This window comes from Vulpes vulpes, chromosome 2 (assembly GCF_048418805.1).
Source record: "Vulpes vulpes isolate BD-2025 chromosome 2, VulVul3, whole genome shotgun sequence".
Lineage (NCBI taxonomy): Eukaryota > Metazoa > Chordata > Mammalia > Carnivora > Canidae > Vulpes > Vulpes vulpes.
In genome coordinates, this window is record NC_132781.1 from 147,963,506 (window position 1) to 147,982,513 (window position 19,008).

At 49.1% G+C, this 19,008-nt stretch overlaps 1 protein-coding gene across 10 annotated transcripts in view; it reads right to left on the reverse strand.

Annotated features, from left to right (window-relative positions):
* The window catches only part of AZIN2 (antizyme inhibitor 2), a 37,067-nt gene extending 19,133 nt beyond the window's left edge, over positions 1–17,934 (reverse strand). For 2 of the 10 annotated variants that reach the window (XM_072750334.1, XM_072750337.1), the window contains exons 1-9: positions 17,796–17,934; positions 17,584–17,704; positions 16,738–16,907; positions 14,785–14,958; positions 8,346–8,518; positions 7,195–7,329; positions 6,291–6,456; positions 4,990–5,152; positions 3,700–3,812 (exon numbers count right to left, since the gene is read on the reverse strand). In XM_072750334.1, the coding sequence (XP_072606435.1) occupies positions 3,700–3,812; positions 4,990–5,152; positions 6,291–6,456; positions 7,195–7,329; positions 8,346–8,518; positions 14,785–14,958; positions 16,738–16,842 (1,029 nt within the window). In that variant the 5' untranslated portion in view covers positions 16,843–16,907; positions 17,584–17,704; positions 17,796–17,934. Of the gene's footprint in view, positions 1–105; positions 3,022–3,699; positions 3,813–4,989; positions 5,153–6,290; positions 6,457–7,194; positions 7,330–8,345; positions 8,519–14,784; positions 14,959–16,737; positions 16,908–17,583; positions 17,705–17,795 lie in introns of those variants that run through there. The other 8 variants (XM_072750332.1, XM_072750331.1, XM_072750336.1 and 5 more) reach the window with 8 other exon arrangements.
* Between the last annotated feature and the right edge of the window lie 1,074 nt (positions 17,935–19,008).

The following is a 19,008-nucleotide window of genomic DNA, read 5'->3' on the forward strand; positions in this document are numbered from 1 at the left end:
CAGCGGAGATGCATCTTAGACTGTGCAGTACATTTTTTTAAACAGTTCCAAAAGGTTACATACATCATAACATCCTTTTTGTAAAGTAAAAAAACAAACTATAAATACATTTAGGAATAAACTTTAATGTGCCAAAACTACATGAAAGAAGACATATGAATGGTGAATACGCACATGAAAAGAGGCTTAACATCATTAATCAAATAAGAAATACAAATCCAAACAACAGTGAAATGTCACCTCCCACCTGTTGGGATGGCTATTCTCAAAAAAGAAAAGATGGCCAGGGTTGACAATGTTGTGGAAAAATCGGAACCCTGGTGCACTGCCAGTGGGAATGCAAAATGATGCGGTCACTATGGAAAACAGAATGGTGGTTCCTCAAAAAATTAAATGTGATCCAGCAATCCTACTTCTGGGTATTTATCCAAAAAAAAAATGAAATCAGGATCTCTAAGAGGTATTAGCAGTCCTGTGTTCATTGCAGCTCTATTAACAGCTACCGAGACCTAAATGTCCCTGGATGGATGAATGGATTAAAAAAATGCTGTATCTACATACAATGGAATATTATCAACCTTATCAAAGATTGCAACATGCAACAGTGTGAATGAATGTTGAGGAAATTATGCTAACTGAAATGAAGACAAATACTGCATGCTTGTATTTATATGAGGTGTCTAATAATCAAACTCATGGAACAAAGAATAGAAGTGTGGGTGCCAGGGGTTGATGGGAGGGGGAAATGGGAAGTTGATAATCAATGCACATGAAATTTCAGCTCCACAAGATGAACAAGTTCTTAGAGACCTGCTGAACCACAGTGTGCCTATAGATAACAGTACTGGATCATACACTTAAACATCTGTTACAAGAGTAGATCTTACATTAAATGCTCTTACCACAATAGAAGAAAAAATTATATTAAAAAAAAGAGGAGATCCCCAGGTGGCTCAGCGGTTTGCCGCCTGCCTTCGGCCCAGGGTGTGATCCTGGAGTCCCGGGATCGAGTCCCACATCAGGCTCTCTGCATGGAGCCTGCTTCTCCCTCTGCCTGTGTCTCTGCCTCTGTCTCTCTCTCTCTCTCTCTCTCTCTCTCTATGTCTCTCATGAATAAATAAATAAAATCTTGAAAAAAAAAAAGAAAAAAACCTGTATTAAAAAAAGGTAATACATGAGTCAAAACAGTGGGTACTTTGCATGGGAAGACACAAAAGAATGAGGCAGTAAAATGATAAGAATGCTTATTTCACTAAAAAGAAAGCAAAGACAAGTCCTCCCATGAAACATTTTTATCCCAAAACTAATTGGGAATCCACTGAAACCATGAAATCTAACTACCTAGTTTCAAAGAAATACAGAGCGTGGAGTAACATATTCCATAGCACCGAAGGGAAATCCAGGGAACCCACTAATCAGGAAAATCCAGAATGCAGGAAGCTTTAGGACTGACAACTCCATTTCATCAGCAAATAATTAAAAAAAAAAAAAAAAAAAAAAAAAAAACAGAGTTTCAGGAAACCAATAGGTTAAAAGAGAGACAATTGACCAAATGCAGTATGTGGACCTTTTTTGGCTACTGATTTCAGCAAATCAACTAGAAAAACCATTTATGAGGCAGGATGATGGTGGCTGCTATGCAATTGTTTATTTTTAATTTGATAGTGGTATTATATTTTTCTAAAGTCCTTTCCTTTTAAAGATATATACTAGAAGATTTTTGCAAAAATTCCACTAACACTTGTTCTGTAGTTTTCTGTGCTTTTTCTCATGACACTGTTACAGTCTGTGTACTGATCACACACGCACGCCTCTACCCAGCAGGACTGTATTTCCAAAGTGTAGTCAGTTCTGTCTCACCACCTACTGTCCTGTGCAGGCCTCAGCATAGTGCTTTGCATACTGAGAGTACTCAAATATTTATTAAATTTTTTAAAAGAAAGAAAACAAACAAAAAAGGAGCCAAGCAAGCTCCAGCAATAAGAAGTATACTCTGAACCAAGGATTGATTATGTTTAACATAACTTTCTGTGCCTGAGGTCCAAACACAAAGTCCTGGGGATGAAGAGCAGGGTTTCAAAGCTGCCATCAAGACTTGTGAAGGGGACCTTCCTTGGGAAAGAAGGTGCAGATGCCTCCCCCCACCCACCCCCACCCGCCAGGCTGGGTGCCTCTGACACACTCCCAATACAACTCTAGCTAATTTATTCCGTCTGCTGTCATCTGTCTCCACCACCAGACTGGGGATCCACCCTGGATCTGGTCACATGGCTAGACCCAATAAGTGGCTGACAGACCAAAGGAAGAAACTTCAACATCATCCAGAGGAGGAATAGGGCTGACCACAAAGACGGTCAGTAATATCTCAGTGCCCAAGGCAGGAATACTGACTGGAGATGAATCAGAATGGAGACTGTGGATAGGGGGTGGGCTGGGCCCATAGTCCTGCTCACCCGAGTGGGGAGCAGGTCAGGAATTCCAACGGCAGGCCAAGAGGGTATGGAGGGGGGCAGGACCGGGGAAGTAGCCACTGCCTGCTGTGTGCCCTGGGGCGCCTGGTCCTTTCTTGGTGCAGTAGAACGTGGGAAACCACAAGAATGCAGGCAGGGCTAGCGCATGGCAGTGGAAAACTAAATTCCTGCGCACATCAAGGAGGCTTACTCCCATTAGCCAGAGGAAACCACATTTCACAACCCTGCAGTGGAACGAGGATATAATCAAGTCGTGGCATGGGCACCTGGGGCAGGAGTGCTCCTTCTGCCTGTGAGAAATAAAGGGCAGGAAGAGCAGAAGAGCTACAAGAAGGAGCTGACATTTGAGTGGGTCTTGAAAAACTAGACAGGGTGGAAAGAGAGAGGAAAACAAAAATACACTGAGTGTGAATAATAGTCCAGGGGCTGGTGAGACACTGAGGTTCCCTCCAGAAAGGGGGCCACAGAAACAAAGGCCTGGAGATTCGAAAATACAACAGGGTGTCTGATTTTCTTTCCCCTCTTTGGCCATTCCTGTTCCCTTGTTGACCTAGAAAAAAACCATGAAAGATGAACTGCTTCTTTTTACTTCTAGATATTCACTCCAGGGCTTGATCAGAGACAGATGTCAAGATAGAGCAAAACAGGAAACCAAACCAAGTAGGGTTAGATGGGTTAAAATACTATGTAATCCTCAAAAAGTATATTGTCAAAGGTTAGCTAATGGCATGGAAGGAGCTATACCTCATATTGAGTGGGAAAAAAGCAGTTACAAAACACAGTCCAACTTTATGTTTTGAAAACAGAATACATTTTTTAAGGACTGAAAAGAAATCTAATGTTCAAAGGATCTCTCTCCACAAGGTGGGACTATGGGTGATCCTCATCATCCCGCTATTTTCTACAATGACTGTTTTTACTTTTTCAAAACTAGATAAAAACACCCCCAGTAGGGCAGCCTGGGTGGCTCAGCGGTTTAGTGCCGCCTTCAGCCCAGGGCATGATACTGGGGACTCAGGATCGAGTCCCACATCGGGCTCCCTACATGGAGACTGCTTCTCCCTCTGCCTGTGTCTCTACCTCTCTCTCTCTCTCTCTCTCTCCTCTCTGTATATTCTCATGAATAAATAAATAAAATCTTAAAAAAAGAAAAAACCAACATGTGATTTTAAACACCCACCCCCACACTCAAAATTGAAAAGAGGCCTGTGGGTGGGGGTAGGCTTACCTTCTGCAGGATGGGGGTGGGGCAGGTGTTGTCAAACAGGACCGAGTTGAAGATTCCATACACGCCCTCACCGAGGTGGTACACGATGGTCTTGGGGGTGGAACCGGTTTCCTCTGTGGGTGGGGAGAGTGGTCAGGGGCAGCACAAGCAGCCACGTGAAGGAGTGGGGAGCTGGCACAATGGTCAGCTCAGCAAGGATGACGGGTAACTAAAGCAAAAAAGGCTGCCCCTTCCTCAACTATGGGGTTGGTCCTGCTGCCCCCAGGACATGAGGTTCATGTGGAGCACACTCACCCCTGCAGCTGAGCAGCCCTGCCCAGGACATACTTCCTGCCTGCAAAGGCAACAGAACATTCCTCCCCAAACTCGATGTCCCAAGAGGGTAAGCCACTGGTTCAGAGGCACACAATGGGACAGTGCCTGAGCTGAAATGAGAAACCAGGTCTCCTGGCTGGTCTAGATATAGTAATTGTCCAGATTTATAAAGGAAGCCAGAAGAACATCATCTACACACACACACACACACACACACACACACGCGCACACACCAGACATTCTAACTACCTGGAGCCCATCATCCCTCCAAATGGATTCTTAGGGGAAGACACACAGACCTCAGCTCTCCTGCCTGAGATCTTGGAGCAAAAGGCAAAGCCCCAAGATCAAAACTCCTGCCCCACTCCTCACTCAAGGGGCTGATCTATCTGGAAGGGCAGGGATGAGCCCTGATGTTGCAGCGTGGGCAGAGAACCCTGAGTCAGCCCAGCCTAAAATTGAATCCAGGCACTGCCCCTTACCAGCTGTGTGACTTTGGGCTAGTGACTCAGCCTCTCCATGCCTATATTCTGTCATCTATAAAGTAGGCTTAGACGAATATAAGTTGTCATTAATTATTTTCATTATGTTATGAGAAGCAATAGGATGAGTAAGAGCCTGTGCTTTGGAGAGGAGACAGACATGGGGTCGAATGCAGGCATTACTTTTTATTATTAAGCAATTCACTTGCATTCTCTTTGGCTCTCAATTTTCTCATCTGTATAATGGGTTAATAAAGTATCTGCTCTCCCTAAGGTTGTTTTTATCTCAATCTTCATAAAATAGAAATATGCATAGAAAAAGTTGCACTACACAAGTTGTCTTGGGGGTGAGGGAACTTGGTTGTAAGTTTCTCTAAAGCAACAATCCACCCTCCAGATTCCCCATCCCCTAAAACCAGGCCTTGCTCAGCCAGTCCACTGTCCTTAGCTTCAAGGGGGAAAAATGGGGCTCTGTTGCCCACCTGCCACCTACCCTCCCTTCCAGGCTGGTCCAGAAGAACCTCCTTCTTGGCAATGATGCTGACTGCCAAAGTGAAGGCCGAAGTCACATAGTAGCGCCCCAGTCTGGCAAGGATGTCCACACCACAGCCCTCTGGGAAGTACAGGTCCAAGGCTGAGTTGATCACAGTAGCAATCTGGTAGGACAGGGATGGAGGACAATGACTTGTTTGAAATGTGGGGTTTACATTCTGAGGACTTGCTATAGCTCCAAGTCTATTTCTTGAAAGCTTCTTTGATTTCAGAGAGAAGGACTTGGCACCTGCTAAGGCTCCAGCTGGTGGCAGCAGACAGTTAGCCAGGAAGGGAGGAGCCAGACAGAGCTGGGTTAAGACCCTTATGCTTGTGTAAATCACCTTCCTCAACGCCCCCACAATGGGAAGAGGTGTTCTTAACGTAACACTTGGTACTCGGGTTCCAGAAGCCCTGATGTAGATCTTTCTTTCATCAATGTCCAATCTGTTAAATGACATATTTTTCACAGAAAATACAGAGAATATTGAAGATCAAAATCACCCTAATTCTGTCATCCAGATTGTTAATCATTGTTAACTTTTTGGAGTGACTCCTTTAATTCTTCTTCTATACAAACACTATTTTTTATTATTAACATGATAGGGCTACATAAACGTTCTGTAACCAGTTTTACTCAAGACTCTCTGAATGACCTCACATGGAGGTCATACGAATGTACTATAATTTAACCAATTCCCGAGTGCTAGGAAAAGTCCACTGGGCTCTTGTTATGCTCATCTTTGAGGCTAACTCTGTGTCCTTCGGGGATTATTTTCTTAGGTCAGTCCCAAATTGTGGATATTCCAGGACTTGGCTCTTACTAGGGAGAGGCGTCCCCTAGTGGTTGGAGTGGGGATTGCGGTGACATATTTTTCTTGATTTCATCTCTGATGAAAATAGACAGGTGGGCTTTTCTTTCCCTTGCCCTCCCGTTTGATTTCTCATCAGCTCACCAGAGGGAGAGTGGAGAGTGCCAGGCCTTCTGAGGGTTCCCAGGCTTATGAAAATAGGCCTGGTTAAGCTTCAAATATGTGCTTGGACCAGAGTCAGAGAGAGCTGTCTACAGCCAGCTCTGCCGTATACTGAGAAAGTGACATAACCTTGAGGAGCCTTGGCTTGCCCAGCTGTATGTAACACGGGGCTAATAATCCAGTAAAGCACCAAGCACAGCACTCAGCACTGAGGACCCGCTCACAGTGCCGGATATGCCAGCTCTACCTCCCACCCAGCCCAGTACCACACTTCTGACCCCAGGGTTACCTCTTCGAATCTCACTTTGGCCCCCTCCAATCCAGGGAAGCCACCACCAAGGTCCAGGATGTGCATCCTGTGGCCCAGCTCAGCGCCCATTTCAAACACAAGACGGGCATCTGCGATGGACTGAGTATAGGCGTGAAGGTCAGGACAGCCACTGCCAACATGAAAACTGGGAAGGGAGGGAGAGCTTTGACTTACTTGTGGGGCCCCAGATGCCACTGTCTCAGCCCCAGCCAGGGGCAGCCTTGGATAGGCACACTGGACATTGTGCCCATTCTACAGATGTAGCAACTGAGGGCCCCAGAAGTTAAATGCATCACCAAGGGTCACACGGCAAGTGAGGAGTGGACAAGAGACTAGATCCAAGGTCCGTTGGTACTTGGTATCCGTCCCATCCCTTCATGCTGCCACTAGGGCTGAGCCCTCTGGGATGAGGACCAGGGCCCCAGAGTCAGCCATGTCTGTATGTACCTCTCAATCAGCACTGCGGCCTGCCTGTGCTTTAGTTTTCCCATTTAGAAAGTGGAGATAAGACCCCACAAGGCTGTGGGATAATGCACTTGAAGCATTTAGCACAGTGTCTGGCATATCCGAGGCACAGAATAAATGAAAGCTATACTATTAGGTCATTATCATGACTTCTTTCATATCCTTGCAAGAAAAGAGGCAGAGCAAAGGTGTGGCTGCACAACCTTTGGCCTACAGGCTGGTGTAACTCCTGCGAAGCCAGGCAGTGGAACACTCTGAAACTTCTTTCCAAAGAGAGACGACTCTCCAATGGCAGGATTCTAGGCCTGGAAACAGGCGCTCCTTGGAGGCCCCGAGGAAGCTCTCATAGAGAATTGATTAATTCCTGGGGAAAGAGGCAGTGGGCCTGGCAGGGAGGGTGGGGCTTCTGGGCACTCACCTCACCCCCACCACCTCCACGTGGCTCCTCTTGGCATTTTCAAGCAGGTGTCTGCAGGATTTCAGCGATGCTCCAAACTTGAAGCTCAGGTGGCTCAGGGAGTGAGAGTCATCAGTAGCAATGCACAGAACCATCCTGAGGAGACATGCAGCGCACCTCTGCCGGGTGGACCCCACCCCCCCCACCCCAATCACGTCCTCTCTGAGAAAAGGGGTGTAAACTAAGAGCCGCCGCCCCCAACACAGGCCCCTGACCCCTTCCTGTCCCTGTACTGCCGGTCAGCCTCCAAGGCCCATCCAATCCATTTCCCTAAACGCCCTGGGCCCATCCCCGCGGCCCCTGCCCTGGTCCCGACCTCACCAGTTCTCCCCGGCAGCTCCACTTCCTCCGAATCAGCCTCTACACCAGCCAGGCTTTTCCAACTTTTCTTGTATGAGGGGAACCATTTTTTAAACACAGTCTTATTGAGAACCCCAATATCATATAAAACAGACAAAATGGAAGCTGCTTTGGGTGAACCAGAGTGGTCCACCACCTGGCCTCCCCATCACCCCAGGGAGGTCCTCCCCGGAATCCCCATGGTGTCAAACGACCACGTGAGAGCCACCACTGGAGCAAAACGTCTGGCCCCAACTCTGCCAAAGCCCAGTTACATCAGGTCCCTGCCCTGTGACCATAACCGACCAGCATTCATTATTGCCCTCACCTCCTCCCACATGGTATGTTCCAGCCACACCAAATTTCTGCTCATCCCTCAAATGCCCTGCACCATTTCCAACCTGCACACAATCTTTGCTGAAGCAGTTCACTCTGGTACACTGTTTGTGTGCCCTCTAATTCTATTCACTCCTCAGGCCCACCTCGCATGCCACCTCCTTTGTGCAGCGGTCTTGGCCACCCCTCTTGCTCTCTCAGCCTGTGACCCTGACCTCCATAATACCACCGGCTTTTCTCTGTCTGGGCTGTCATGGGTATTTCAGCCTTTGTCCCAGTCAGGCCCTGGCATACTGGGTCCAGTCCAGGAGTGTCTGCCCCAACCTCTTGTGACTGTGGCCAGGTCCAGGGCAGGATCCTCTGTTCCATCTCTACTCCTCCCACCCCCTCTGCCCTCACACTCAGCCCAGCCTCCCCATGAGTGGGTCTCAGCTTACTTGGCACTGGGGTGGCTCTTTACCACCTTTGCCAGCTCCACCTCGTTGTCAAAGCTCAGCAGCCGGACCCCATGCTTGGCAGCATACTTGATCTGTGCAATTTGCTTACAGGGGTTGGCGTAGACGATCTTACTGGCAGGGACGCCAATACGCTGGACCAACTCCATCTCTGCCTGTGGGGTCCCAAAGGTGATGGTGAGGAGGCTCAGGGCCTACCAGGGCCCACAGAAGTTGAGGAAGCACAAATGAAGGGCAAAGTCACAGCTATGCATGGGGAGGTCCATAAAAAGTGGACCTTGTTTTTACACAACAAAAATGTGAAAATCAGGACTCAGGTTGGTTCACCATTCTTTGACAGGCAGGGTTGCCATGGACAGCTGTGCAGGTAGTACACTGTACAATTGAGGGGTGGGAGGTCCCATTCACAGAGAATCCATGGTAGACTTATATATCTATTACAGCTTCCTGGCAATAAAGCATCTCAGCCTCACAAAATCAGTATATTCATTATAATGAGTGTCTTAAGGAAGGGGTACATTTTCTAATTCACACAGACATTACATGGAGTCCTGATGGCCCTAACAATAGGTATCTGACACATTTTCCAGACAGATTTAATGTTTAATGAATATTCCTTGATGTATTGGAACATTCACCAGACAGGTTATCCCACATCCCTAGGCCTGCTGTGTGCCCGGTGCTGTGTTGGGTGACTCTGGCAACCCCTACCTCCCAAGGGGGCCTCCTCTTCCTCACCTTTACAGAACACTGTTCCACCTGATTGCTGCATGAATGGTACAGATAATGATGACAATGAGAGCAACCATTGTCACTGAGCACCTACCACAAGCAGGCACCAAATGAGATGTTAGTAAACTTTTTCTATAAAGGGCCAAGAGAGCAAATAATTTAGGCTTAGTGGACCATGTAGGGTTTTTTATTTTAAGAATTTATTTATTTTTAGAGAGAGAAAGAGATCACCCATGCACTCGTGCATGAGCAGGAAGAGGGGCAGAGGGGGAGAGGGGGAAGGAGAAAGAATCCAAAGCATACTCTACACTGAGCATGGAGACTGACACAGGACTTGATCCCAAGACTGCAAGATCTCAGCCTGAGCTGAAACCAAGAGCCAGACACCCAACGGACTGAGCCACCCAGGTGCCCCAACCATATAGGTTCTATGACAACTACTCAACACAAAAGCAACCAGAGAGAGTGCATAAGTAAACGAGCATGGCTGCGATCCAATAAAACTCAACAAAAGCAGGCAGTAGCCTCACTCTGGATTCACTATTTTTTCTACTCCCTACAATAACCCCATCAGAGGGGTACCGGCTCCACTTGAGAGAAAAGGAAGCTGGTACTCAGAGAGGCGGTGCAGTAAGTAGGAGGCAGAACCAGCTTTCAAACTCAAGTCTCACTCTCCAGGATGGAGGGCAGGAAGTCAAGAAGCAGCCGGTTCTGAAACACTGTGGGAGACACTGGGCTATCTTTAGCCATCCTGAGTTTATAATAAGACTCTGATTTTAAGTTAGCCACTTTTTAGTATGAGGACCTTATGTGCATTATCTCATGTGATGCCTATAACTGTCCTGTGAAGCATTTATTGGCCACATTTTACAGAGGACCAAATTGAGTTTGGAGAAGTCCACCTGCCTGCAGAAACACAGCCAGTGAGTAGCAGAGTGGAACAGAGCTGGAATTGCTGCCCTCACAGCTGGCTTCCAAAGACTGTGAGTCTGAAAGGAGATGAAAAATGTGTTTTTGCCCCCAGTTTTACCACATGAGGTAAGAGGAAGAAACAATGGTAGCAGTCTGGGATTTGTGCTTTAGCTTTGATGATAAATACGTAATAAATATTGTTATTCATTGAAGGATTTCCGTATGCCAGCCATTGCATTAAATATTTTATATACATTTTTATTTAATCCTCATAATAATTTTATGAGACAGAAAACAGAGGCTCAGAGAGGTTAAGTGACTTATCCAAAGTCACACAGCTTTTAAGTGGCAAAGCTGGGATTCTAACCCAGGACTGTCAGACTTTAGCACATGAGCTCTTAACCACAGTACTGTAACAGAGATTTCAACCTTGATGCTGAGTTGACAAATATTTCTTGAGAATTGATTGAGGTGCCAGGCTCTGTGACTGGTGCTAAAGAAAACAAGTGGTAAGTGAAGCAGACAAAATCTCTGGCCCTGTGGAGATCTTCGGGGAAGATAGGCAAGAACAAATGAGCACTAAATAATGAAGGAATTCTAAACACATAAGAACCCTAAAGAAAGAGCTCAGGATACTAGAGAGTGTGGGATGTGGGACCCGGGTGCCAGGAGCCAAGGGTAGCCTTTCTGAGAGTCATAAAGTTAAGCTGAGCTCCACAGGTGGCCTCCCCCAGGCCCAGAGGGATAGAAGGAAGTTTCTGGTCAAGAGAGCAGCCTGTTCGGAGCTACAGATGCAGAATGTGCTCAGCCTGGTCAAGGAACAAGGAACGCAGGATGGCCTGGACGGGGAAAGCACAGTGGGGAAGATAAGGTTGCAGGGAAGTGGGCAGAGCCAACAGGGAGCCCAAAAAGGTTGATGTAGATTTCTATTTTATCCTGTGAGTCAAGGGAATCCATCTGAAAGGTTTCATGAAGGGAAAGGGCACAGTCAGGTTTGTACTTTAAATGCAAGGTTTCAATGCATAAGGCTCTGAATACCATGCAAACGAGGACTCAGCAAGAAGCAAGAGGATTCTGGGGGGACTGGTCCCAACCGCCTTGGGCGAGGTAATAGCTGGGGGAGATGTGTTCTGGGGGACAGGGCTGGCCAGCATGGTGGTGGATAGCCTGTGGGGCTGTCTGACTCCATGCCCAGCAAGCCGGCTGGCCCTTCCCCAAGGGGAAGATCGTGAGTGCGTTTGAACACACTGGGTTCCAGGCGTCCTGTGGTATCCAGGCAGCTGCTGGATATATAAGGTCTGGGCTGGAGATCAAAACGTAGGAGGTGGAGGCATATTGATGGTATTTACAGCCGTGGGAGAAGATGAAATCCCCCAAGAGGAGGGAGAGTCTACAAGAGAAAGGGAGCCCAAGACAGAACAGAATCCGGAGGAGCTTTCCCATTTAGAGAGAAGGAAGTCAGGCAGCCAGGATCTGCGGGGAGGGGAGGAGAAAGAACGTGTCCAGAAGGGGGGGAACAATACATAGGCTATCCATCTTGTCACAGCAAACCTTGTCACAGCAACTCATGTCTGTACAGAAGGGGGGTGTCAACTTTCACAGGTGCCCAGGGGTCGGGGTGGGGGGCAGGTGCAGAGTAGCGCTCCCGTTCAGTTGATTGACTTCTGAAGTTTTTTAAAACTAGAAGCATAGGTTATCTTTGAGGGTTTTTAAGAAGAATATGTCACAAATGGGGAGCTGCTCTTCAGTGGGTATAAAGTTCCTGTCCTGCAAGATGAATTAAGTCCTAGAGATCTGTAGAACCATGTCTATAGTCAACAATACTGTGCTGTACACTTAAAAATGCATTAAGGGGGAAAAATGCATTGAGGGTAGATCTCACGTTAACTGTTCTTGTCACAAAAGCAAACAGTCGCTGTGTTAAATGTTGAGAGTCAGGATAAGAAGAGAACCAAGGAGTGTCCCTGACAAGGTCTAAATGCATGGGACAGATCTCCAACACCTGTCAAGTTTAAAGCATTGCGACACATAAATATCATTTATATTTTGTATATTTTCTATGGATCATATTTATAAGTATTTTTAAAATACCATATGCCCACCAACGTCAAACTCATAATGGCGATTATCTCTGGAGACATTAAGCTGATGGCCTACATGTGTGCGCGTTTGTGTGAATGAATCAATTCGTTATTTGAATAATTCAAAATGAATGTTTAAAATAAAGTGCTTACTGAATCCTGAAGATCCCTGGGGATGTTGGTAGAAATACCTCAGAGTTGTGAGAGTGGAAATGGGGAAGCATGCCTCAGATGCTGGAGATAAGGGAAAGAGCCAGGTGCACACAGACAGGCAAATGTAGACAACTCTGGCAGTGAAGAGGGAGCGTGGCACTGGGCTTGGGGGGTGGTGTGGTGTCCAGGGAAGGCTTTTTAAGATGGAAGGATGCTGATAGAGACAGTAAGAAAAGACAGGTTGCAGGCAGGGGAGGTGACATAAGGTCCTTGTAAGGGTGAGTGGACATGCAAAGCATGGCCTGTGCCCTTGACCTGTCCATTGCATAAGTACACCCAGCCCTAGGTCAATGTTGGCCAAGTCATGGTGATATTAAAGCGTAGCCACTAGTGATGGCCAACCAGAAGAGGGCAGCCTCGGCCTTTCGAGAAAAGCTGTGCATCCTGGACCCAGTAAGTGTGATCCTCTCACCTGCAGGCAGGGGGCCTCTCACAGCTCTGGGGGCTTGCTAAGGCAAGCGTCACCAGCTGGGGCCCAGCTCTGCCATCCCCTCCCCAAGGACAATGAAAAGATGCAGTGAGAGAGCTGGAGACCCCACTGCCACTGGCCCTACTCAAGTGGCCACTTCCCAGCAAGTCACTCACCCTCGGCGCCTCCTTTGCTGTATGCTAAATGCTTCCTCACAAAGCTGTTGTCAGAATCAGGGTAATAATCATTACCTCACAGGATGGTTGCGAGAATAAATGAGATCACATACAGAAAACGCTCTGCAAAGTGCCTGGCACAACAGAAGCACTCCGCAACAGTATATGCTTTCAATGTCCCTGCGGACTTCCGAGGTCTTTCTAAGCCCTAACATCCTACACTCTGCTCTTTGGAGACCAGCCCTGAGGCCGGAAGGCCAAGCACACAGTGCACCACCTCTGGGTTTCCAGACACACAGGGCTAGTCAGGTGGTTTGGGTCCTGTTCTTCATCCCTAAACCAAGAAGGCTAGAAAAGGATCCCCTTCCTCCGATCCCAGAGCAGAGTCCCAGCATGCCACAGGGGGACATCCTGGCTCTGCTACCGGCAAGCTGTGTGCAGTTGGCCCCCAGTCTCCTGGACTGTACATGGCAATCTCTCTCCCCACAGATCTCACAGGCTTTATGCAAGCACACGTGAAACAAAGTGTGCAAAGCAAGAGCAAATACCAAGGGGCTTTGAGGTGACAAAAGAGAAAGACTCCCCTATCACTAAGAGTGTTAACAGCATCTTTGATAAAGGTTAACCTGCTTGTTCTCACCATCCCACTGTGGTGTACGCCTCTTTCCCACCCAGAATCCCTCTACCCCTCTCAGCCTGCCCAGGCTAGCTCTTCTCCTGTCTCCTCCAGTGTACCTTTCTAGAATCCTCCTCACAATATCCAACCATATTGCTGTCCAGGACTTAAAACAATCATTACTAATCACTTAAAAAAATAACAGTAATGACAATATCACAAAGCAACGCCCACCAGGTTTGCTCTTGCCTCACCTTTGCACTTGCTGTTCCCTCTGCCTAGAATGCTCTTCTAGTTATCCACCTGCTTGATCCTTTGCTTCCTTCAGGTCTGTATTCAAATTTCAGTGAAGCCTTCCCTGGCCAAATTACATAAAAGTACAATCCTTCCTCCCAACATTCCCTACCTCCCTTCCCCACTTTCTCTTTCTCCCTAGCATGGGACCATCTAAAATAATATAGATTTTCATTATTTAACTTGTTTGTTTTTTAGAAAACAAGTTTCATGAAAGAAAAGCCTTTTCTGTTTTTGTTTGTTCACTTGCTAAATCCGCACCCGGAATAGTACTTGCCTCCTTGTAGGTGCTCAAAAGAGGTCTGCTAAATGAATAAGTATGTCCAAAGCTGTACTCTGAGGAAACTTTATAGCTTGGAGGCTTTCATTAACTAAGAACAGGATGAAAATATATAATCTAAGCATTCAACTCTAAGACAACAGAGCCTGCCTTACTCCACACTGTATTGCCAGCCCTGGTGACACACTGACTAGCGCACTGTATGTAGTTCAATGAATAAAGAGTGATAGGAAATAAGCAAGTAAGTCTACAGAGAGAGCAGGAGGGGAATTAAGACAACAGCATTAATCTAGCTAGAAAGGCAGCAAAATTGGCAACACCACAGAATTCTCAAAGGATTAGCTGAGAAAATGTACTGTCACACATTATGACTATAAAAGAAAAAAAACAATGATAAGAAGGTATTTTTGTTTTGTTTTAATTAGAGGAATACCACGTATAGCTCTATGCCAAGAAGCTTGAAAATCTCCATTAAAAAGGTGACCCACCTCCCCAGAGACACACAGTTCCAGTTCCCGTTTAGAACTTCTATGTTTGTTTCTCCCTCCTTCATCCTTTCCACCCCCTCCCAAGTGGGTGGCCCTTCCCAGAGGGTGGGGGCCAGCTGCAAGCCACCCCTGCTTCTCCAGGGCCCCTGGCAGCACCCCAGCCACATGCATGTGGAGCAGGCAACAAGGGTCAGTGTGCCAGCGGGGGCCAGGGGCTCACCTTGTTGGCACAGCTGAAGCCCAGCCCCAGCTCAGCCAGGACTTTCAACACACCCGGGCTGCTGTTGCACTTGACAGTGTAGAAGGGCCGGATTCGTGGCAGGCACTTCAGAAGACAGAAGTGCTTCCTCACGACAGCACCGAGGTCCGCCACGAAGAAGGCAGCCACGTCACCCTGCACAAGAAGGGGGAGTGTGAGACCCCACTCGGCTCCCTCCTCCTGCGTGCCATCTGCAGTCTTCCCAGGGACCCACCCCAAGCCCAGCTCTGGCCACCCAAGCCACCTTGCTCAAAAATTCTCTGGACCCAAGGCAAACTCCCCAGCCCGTGTTCGGAGTTCTGTGATCTGGCTCCAGCGCCTCCCCTCGCTGCAGCTCAAGCTCCAGCTACACACTGGAGCATTTGCACAAGAGCTCCAAACTCTTGTTCCCACCATGCCCTTCAAGCAGAATACCCTTGTCCCTACTAGGATCTGGCAAATTCCCAATCTACCTTCAAGTCTCACCTCAAATGTTACCTCCGCAGAAACAATAAGGCAACTCTGGCTTTAATGCTCTCACTGGGGGCATCTGGGTGGTTCAGTCAGTTAAGTGTTGTTTGCCTTCAGCTCAGGTCACGATCCCAGGGCCCTGAGATTGAGCCCCACCTCGGGCTTCCTGCTCAGCGGGGAGCCTGCTTCTCCTTCTCCCCTTCCCCCCACTTATGCATGCGCGTGAGCCTGCTCTCTCTCTCTCTCTCTCTCTCTCAAATAAATAAAATCTTTTTTTAAAATGCTCTCACTGCATTTTATACATGCTTTCAAAGTATCAGAACTGTATATACATTTGTATATACAGAAAAAAGATAAATTCCTTGCAGGCCAAAGCCATGGCCTGCAGCTCACTGCCTTTCACAGAGAGGTGCTCGCTGAAGCCTTGAGCTAGTCCCGCTGCCACTGTGACCCATTCCTGTGAACGACTGGTCACCACAGATTTGCTGGGGGCAAAACATGTACAAGGCTCTGGGTAAGACAGCATTACTTAAACCCTCACTGGGACTCAGTTTCCCTTTTATGCAACATTTTTTTTTTTTTTTTTTTTTTTTTTTTTACTTAACCCCACTTGGTGTCTGACATGGTCAGGGATGGAGATGACCAGACAGGGCTCTAGCCCTGCAAGGGCTTGGGTCTTGAAGACAACAAACCCTCTAAGCAATTACAAGCCCGGTCAATAAATGCTCCACGGGAGTTTCTACACAATGCAGTGAAGGCCACAGACAAAGGAAATACAAAATTGGCCTGGGAGATGAGGACAGTGACACTGATGAGTAATAAGGAAGGACGGAAATAGGTAAGAGCTAGAGAAGCCGGCAAAAGGGCATTCCAGGCACAGGGAATAGCCTGGGTGAAGGGGTATAACAGAGCACATAGCATCATTGGGAAATACAGCTGTGGTTGGGCTCTGATGGAGCATGATACACCATGGGCCACGCCGGGAGTGGAGCTATGAAGGCAGAGCCCTGGCTTGACCCTGCAGGCAGTGGGGAACTGTCAGACAGTTCTGAGTTTCAGCATGGCTGTGATATAAAGTCAGAGCAAGTGGGATGAGGCAGGGAGGAGATTAGCAGGGCCCCTAGAGAGATGAGGTCTGAACTACAAAGCCAGGACCCAGAAGAGTACCCTGGCAGGTGGTATAAGATAAGGAGCTTGGTGGTGCCCTGATGATGTGGGGTGAAGCCAGACTCCCAGGTTTCTGACCTAGAGAGCTGGGCAGACAGTGGTGCTGTTTCATCAGGGCAGGCAGAAAGGGCAAAGTTTGGGGGCAGGATATGGGGGTAAAATGAGCCTGTCTCTGGCCAATTGGCCAATAGCAAGGACTGACTGCCAAATATGAAGGGAGATGGGAGCCAGAGGAGTCCTTCCAGAGAAGGCAGCTGGGCCTCTACAGGGAACCCACCCCCACTCCCGGCCCCTCACCGCGGTGGCCTGTGAGGCCCCCAGAGTGAGCTCCTCCAACAGGTCTCGGGTGCTGAAGCCCTCCTCCACCATCACAAAGTCCGTTTCGCTCAAGTAGCCAGCCATGCCGAGGAGGAGCCGATGGGCTGGATGGAGCCGCCGCCCCGCCGCCTTAGAAAGTATGCAACACACTGAAGGGGTGGGGAGGAAGGGGGTTAAAGTGAGGGGGCCGCTGAGGGGCTGCCCTCCCCAGCCCCTCTGACCTCCCCAAGCCAGGACGCCCAGTCCTGTCACACCCCGCTGCTAGCACAAGCCTAGGGAGCCTGGGTTCCTTGGCAAGGGTGGGGACAATCGGGAATCCTGGACAAGGCATAACATGCCTAGATGTCATTGCCTCCCCGAGCCTCAGTTTCCCCATCTGTAAAATGGATGGATTATTTTGAAGCTCCTTCTCAGTTATGATATTCGGGTTTCAGCAAAAACGGAAAGAACGAGTGGGAGCAGGAAAGCCAAGAAGCTCGGGTGGGGAAGTTTTCAGTGGACCCTCAGTCTTGACCACGCCCAACTAAAAGAGGCTGGGAGTGGCCCCACCAAGGAGTCTCAGCCCCAGAGCAGGAGCTTAGATTCGAGTCTGCCTGGGCTGCGTGACCTTGGGTACGCCCTGTCCCCTCTCCGAGCCTCAGTTTCACCGTTTGTAAAGGCGGGGGGGTGGGGGGCTAGTTCTGACGCGCTAGAATTCTAAGCGTGCCTGGGGCCACATGGTGGGTAGAGGTCGCGGGCTCCCGGGCGGGAACCCAAGGCTGAGGTTCTGCCCGGGGGAGCCCGCCCGAGTGCAGGGCCGAGGACCCGCCCCCCACACCCCCTTACCAAGCCCCGTCCTCCTTCGCGGGGGCCAGAGCCAGGCGCGCTGCTAGGGGGGGTCGCCGGTGACCTCGAAACTTGTGCAACACCCCGAGGAGGAGTGGCAGTTGCGGAGCCGAGGCCCCTGCTGGGAGGAGGCAAGGGGGCCGGGGGCAGGTCAGCACTGGAGCCGGGGGCGCCCGCTCCCGGAGGCTCCCCGAGCCACTCCCCGCACTCGCCTTAAAACGCATTTACACGGCTTCGGCCCATAGGTCTCCCCAGCGAGTGAATCGGATCCTCGGCGCCTCCGCTCGCCCGCTCCCCCCGGCTCGGGCCCCGCGGCCTGCGCCCCGCCCGCCCAGCAGCCACCGACCCCACGCCCCGCCCGCCGCCCGCCGCCCGCTTATATAAGCCCCGCCCCGGCCCCGCCCCTGGTGCCCAGGCCCCGCCCCCCTCTGCCCCCTCCGTCGCCCTGGCAACCGGGTGCCGCCATCCCATTGGTCGATTCCGACATAAAGCATTCAGCTCCGCCACCCTTGCTCTGCAAACCTGAGTAAGCTTCAATCCTCGCGGCCGAGCGTGCTCCGCGGGTACCCCACGCTGGGAAACGGGAACTGCAGAGCCGCCACCTCAGAATCCCGAGCGCCTACGCGCTGGGAAGCTTAGGGCCTGGATCTTGGATCTCAGGGAGCGCGCAGGAAGCCACGAGGTTTCCTATTTGCTCCGGGAAACCTTCTCTGACTACCTCCATTCGGGGTGCCTCTCCTCTCCTCTGGTGGTCTGCTCATTCATCCCTCACAGCCCAGGTCAAATGTCATCTACTTTTCTAATAAAGGCCTCATTATCTCCTCCAGCATCTTCTCTGCTTCCTCCAACTCAAAATCCAGCTAAAATGTCTTCAGAGATGTGACTCTCCCAGCTCAGGGCAATCTCTTCCTTCATTTCACCCTCTGAATCGGGCAAACTCCTACTCACCTTCAAGTAAAATGTCTCCTCCAAAATGCATTCTCTGACTTCCTCAACATAGAGCTTTTTTTTTTTTTTTTTTTTTTTTCTCTTCTGTACCTGACAGACTCCTGCTCACCTATCAAAGTTCAGTATAATGTCACCTTCCCTGTTGAGCGTCCCATGACTTTCCTAGCCTGGAGGGACAATGGAACTCAACAGCAGTCATATCTGTGTGGACTCCTCACTCATTAGGCTCTTGTTACCCAGAGCATGAGATTCCTGTTGTTGCTTTACACTTCTTGTTTGGTTATACTTCTCAGCTATTTTCTGAACTCCCAAGGGCAGGAACTCAGTGCCTGACTCTTCTGAATGCCCAGTGCCTGGCATGAACAAGAGTGCTGAAGAAGATTCAGTATCTGTGTTACTCAAAAGCTAATTTAAAAGTTCATCTGAGGGGTGCCTGCAGGGCTCAGCCCACTGGGCATCTGCTTTCAGCTTGGGTCA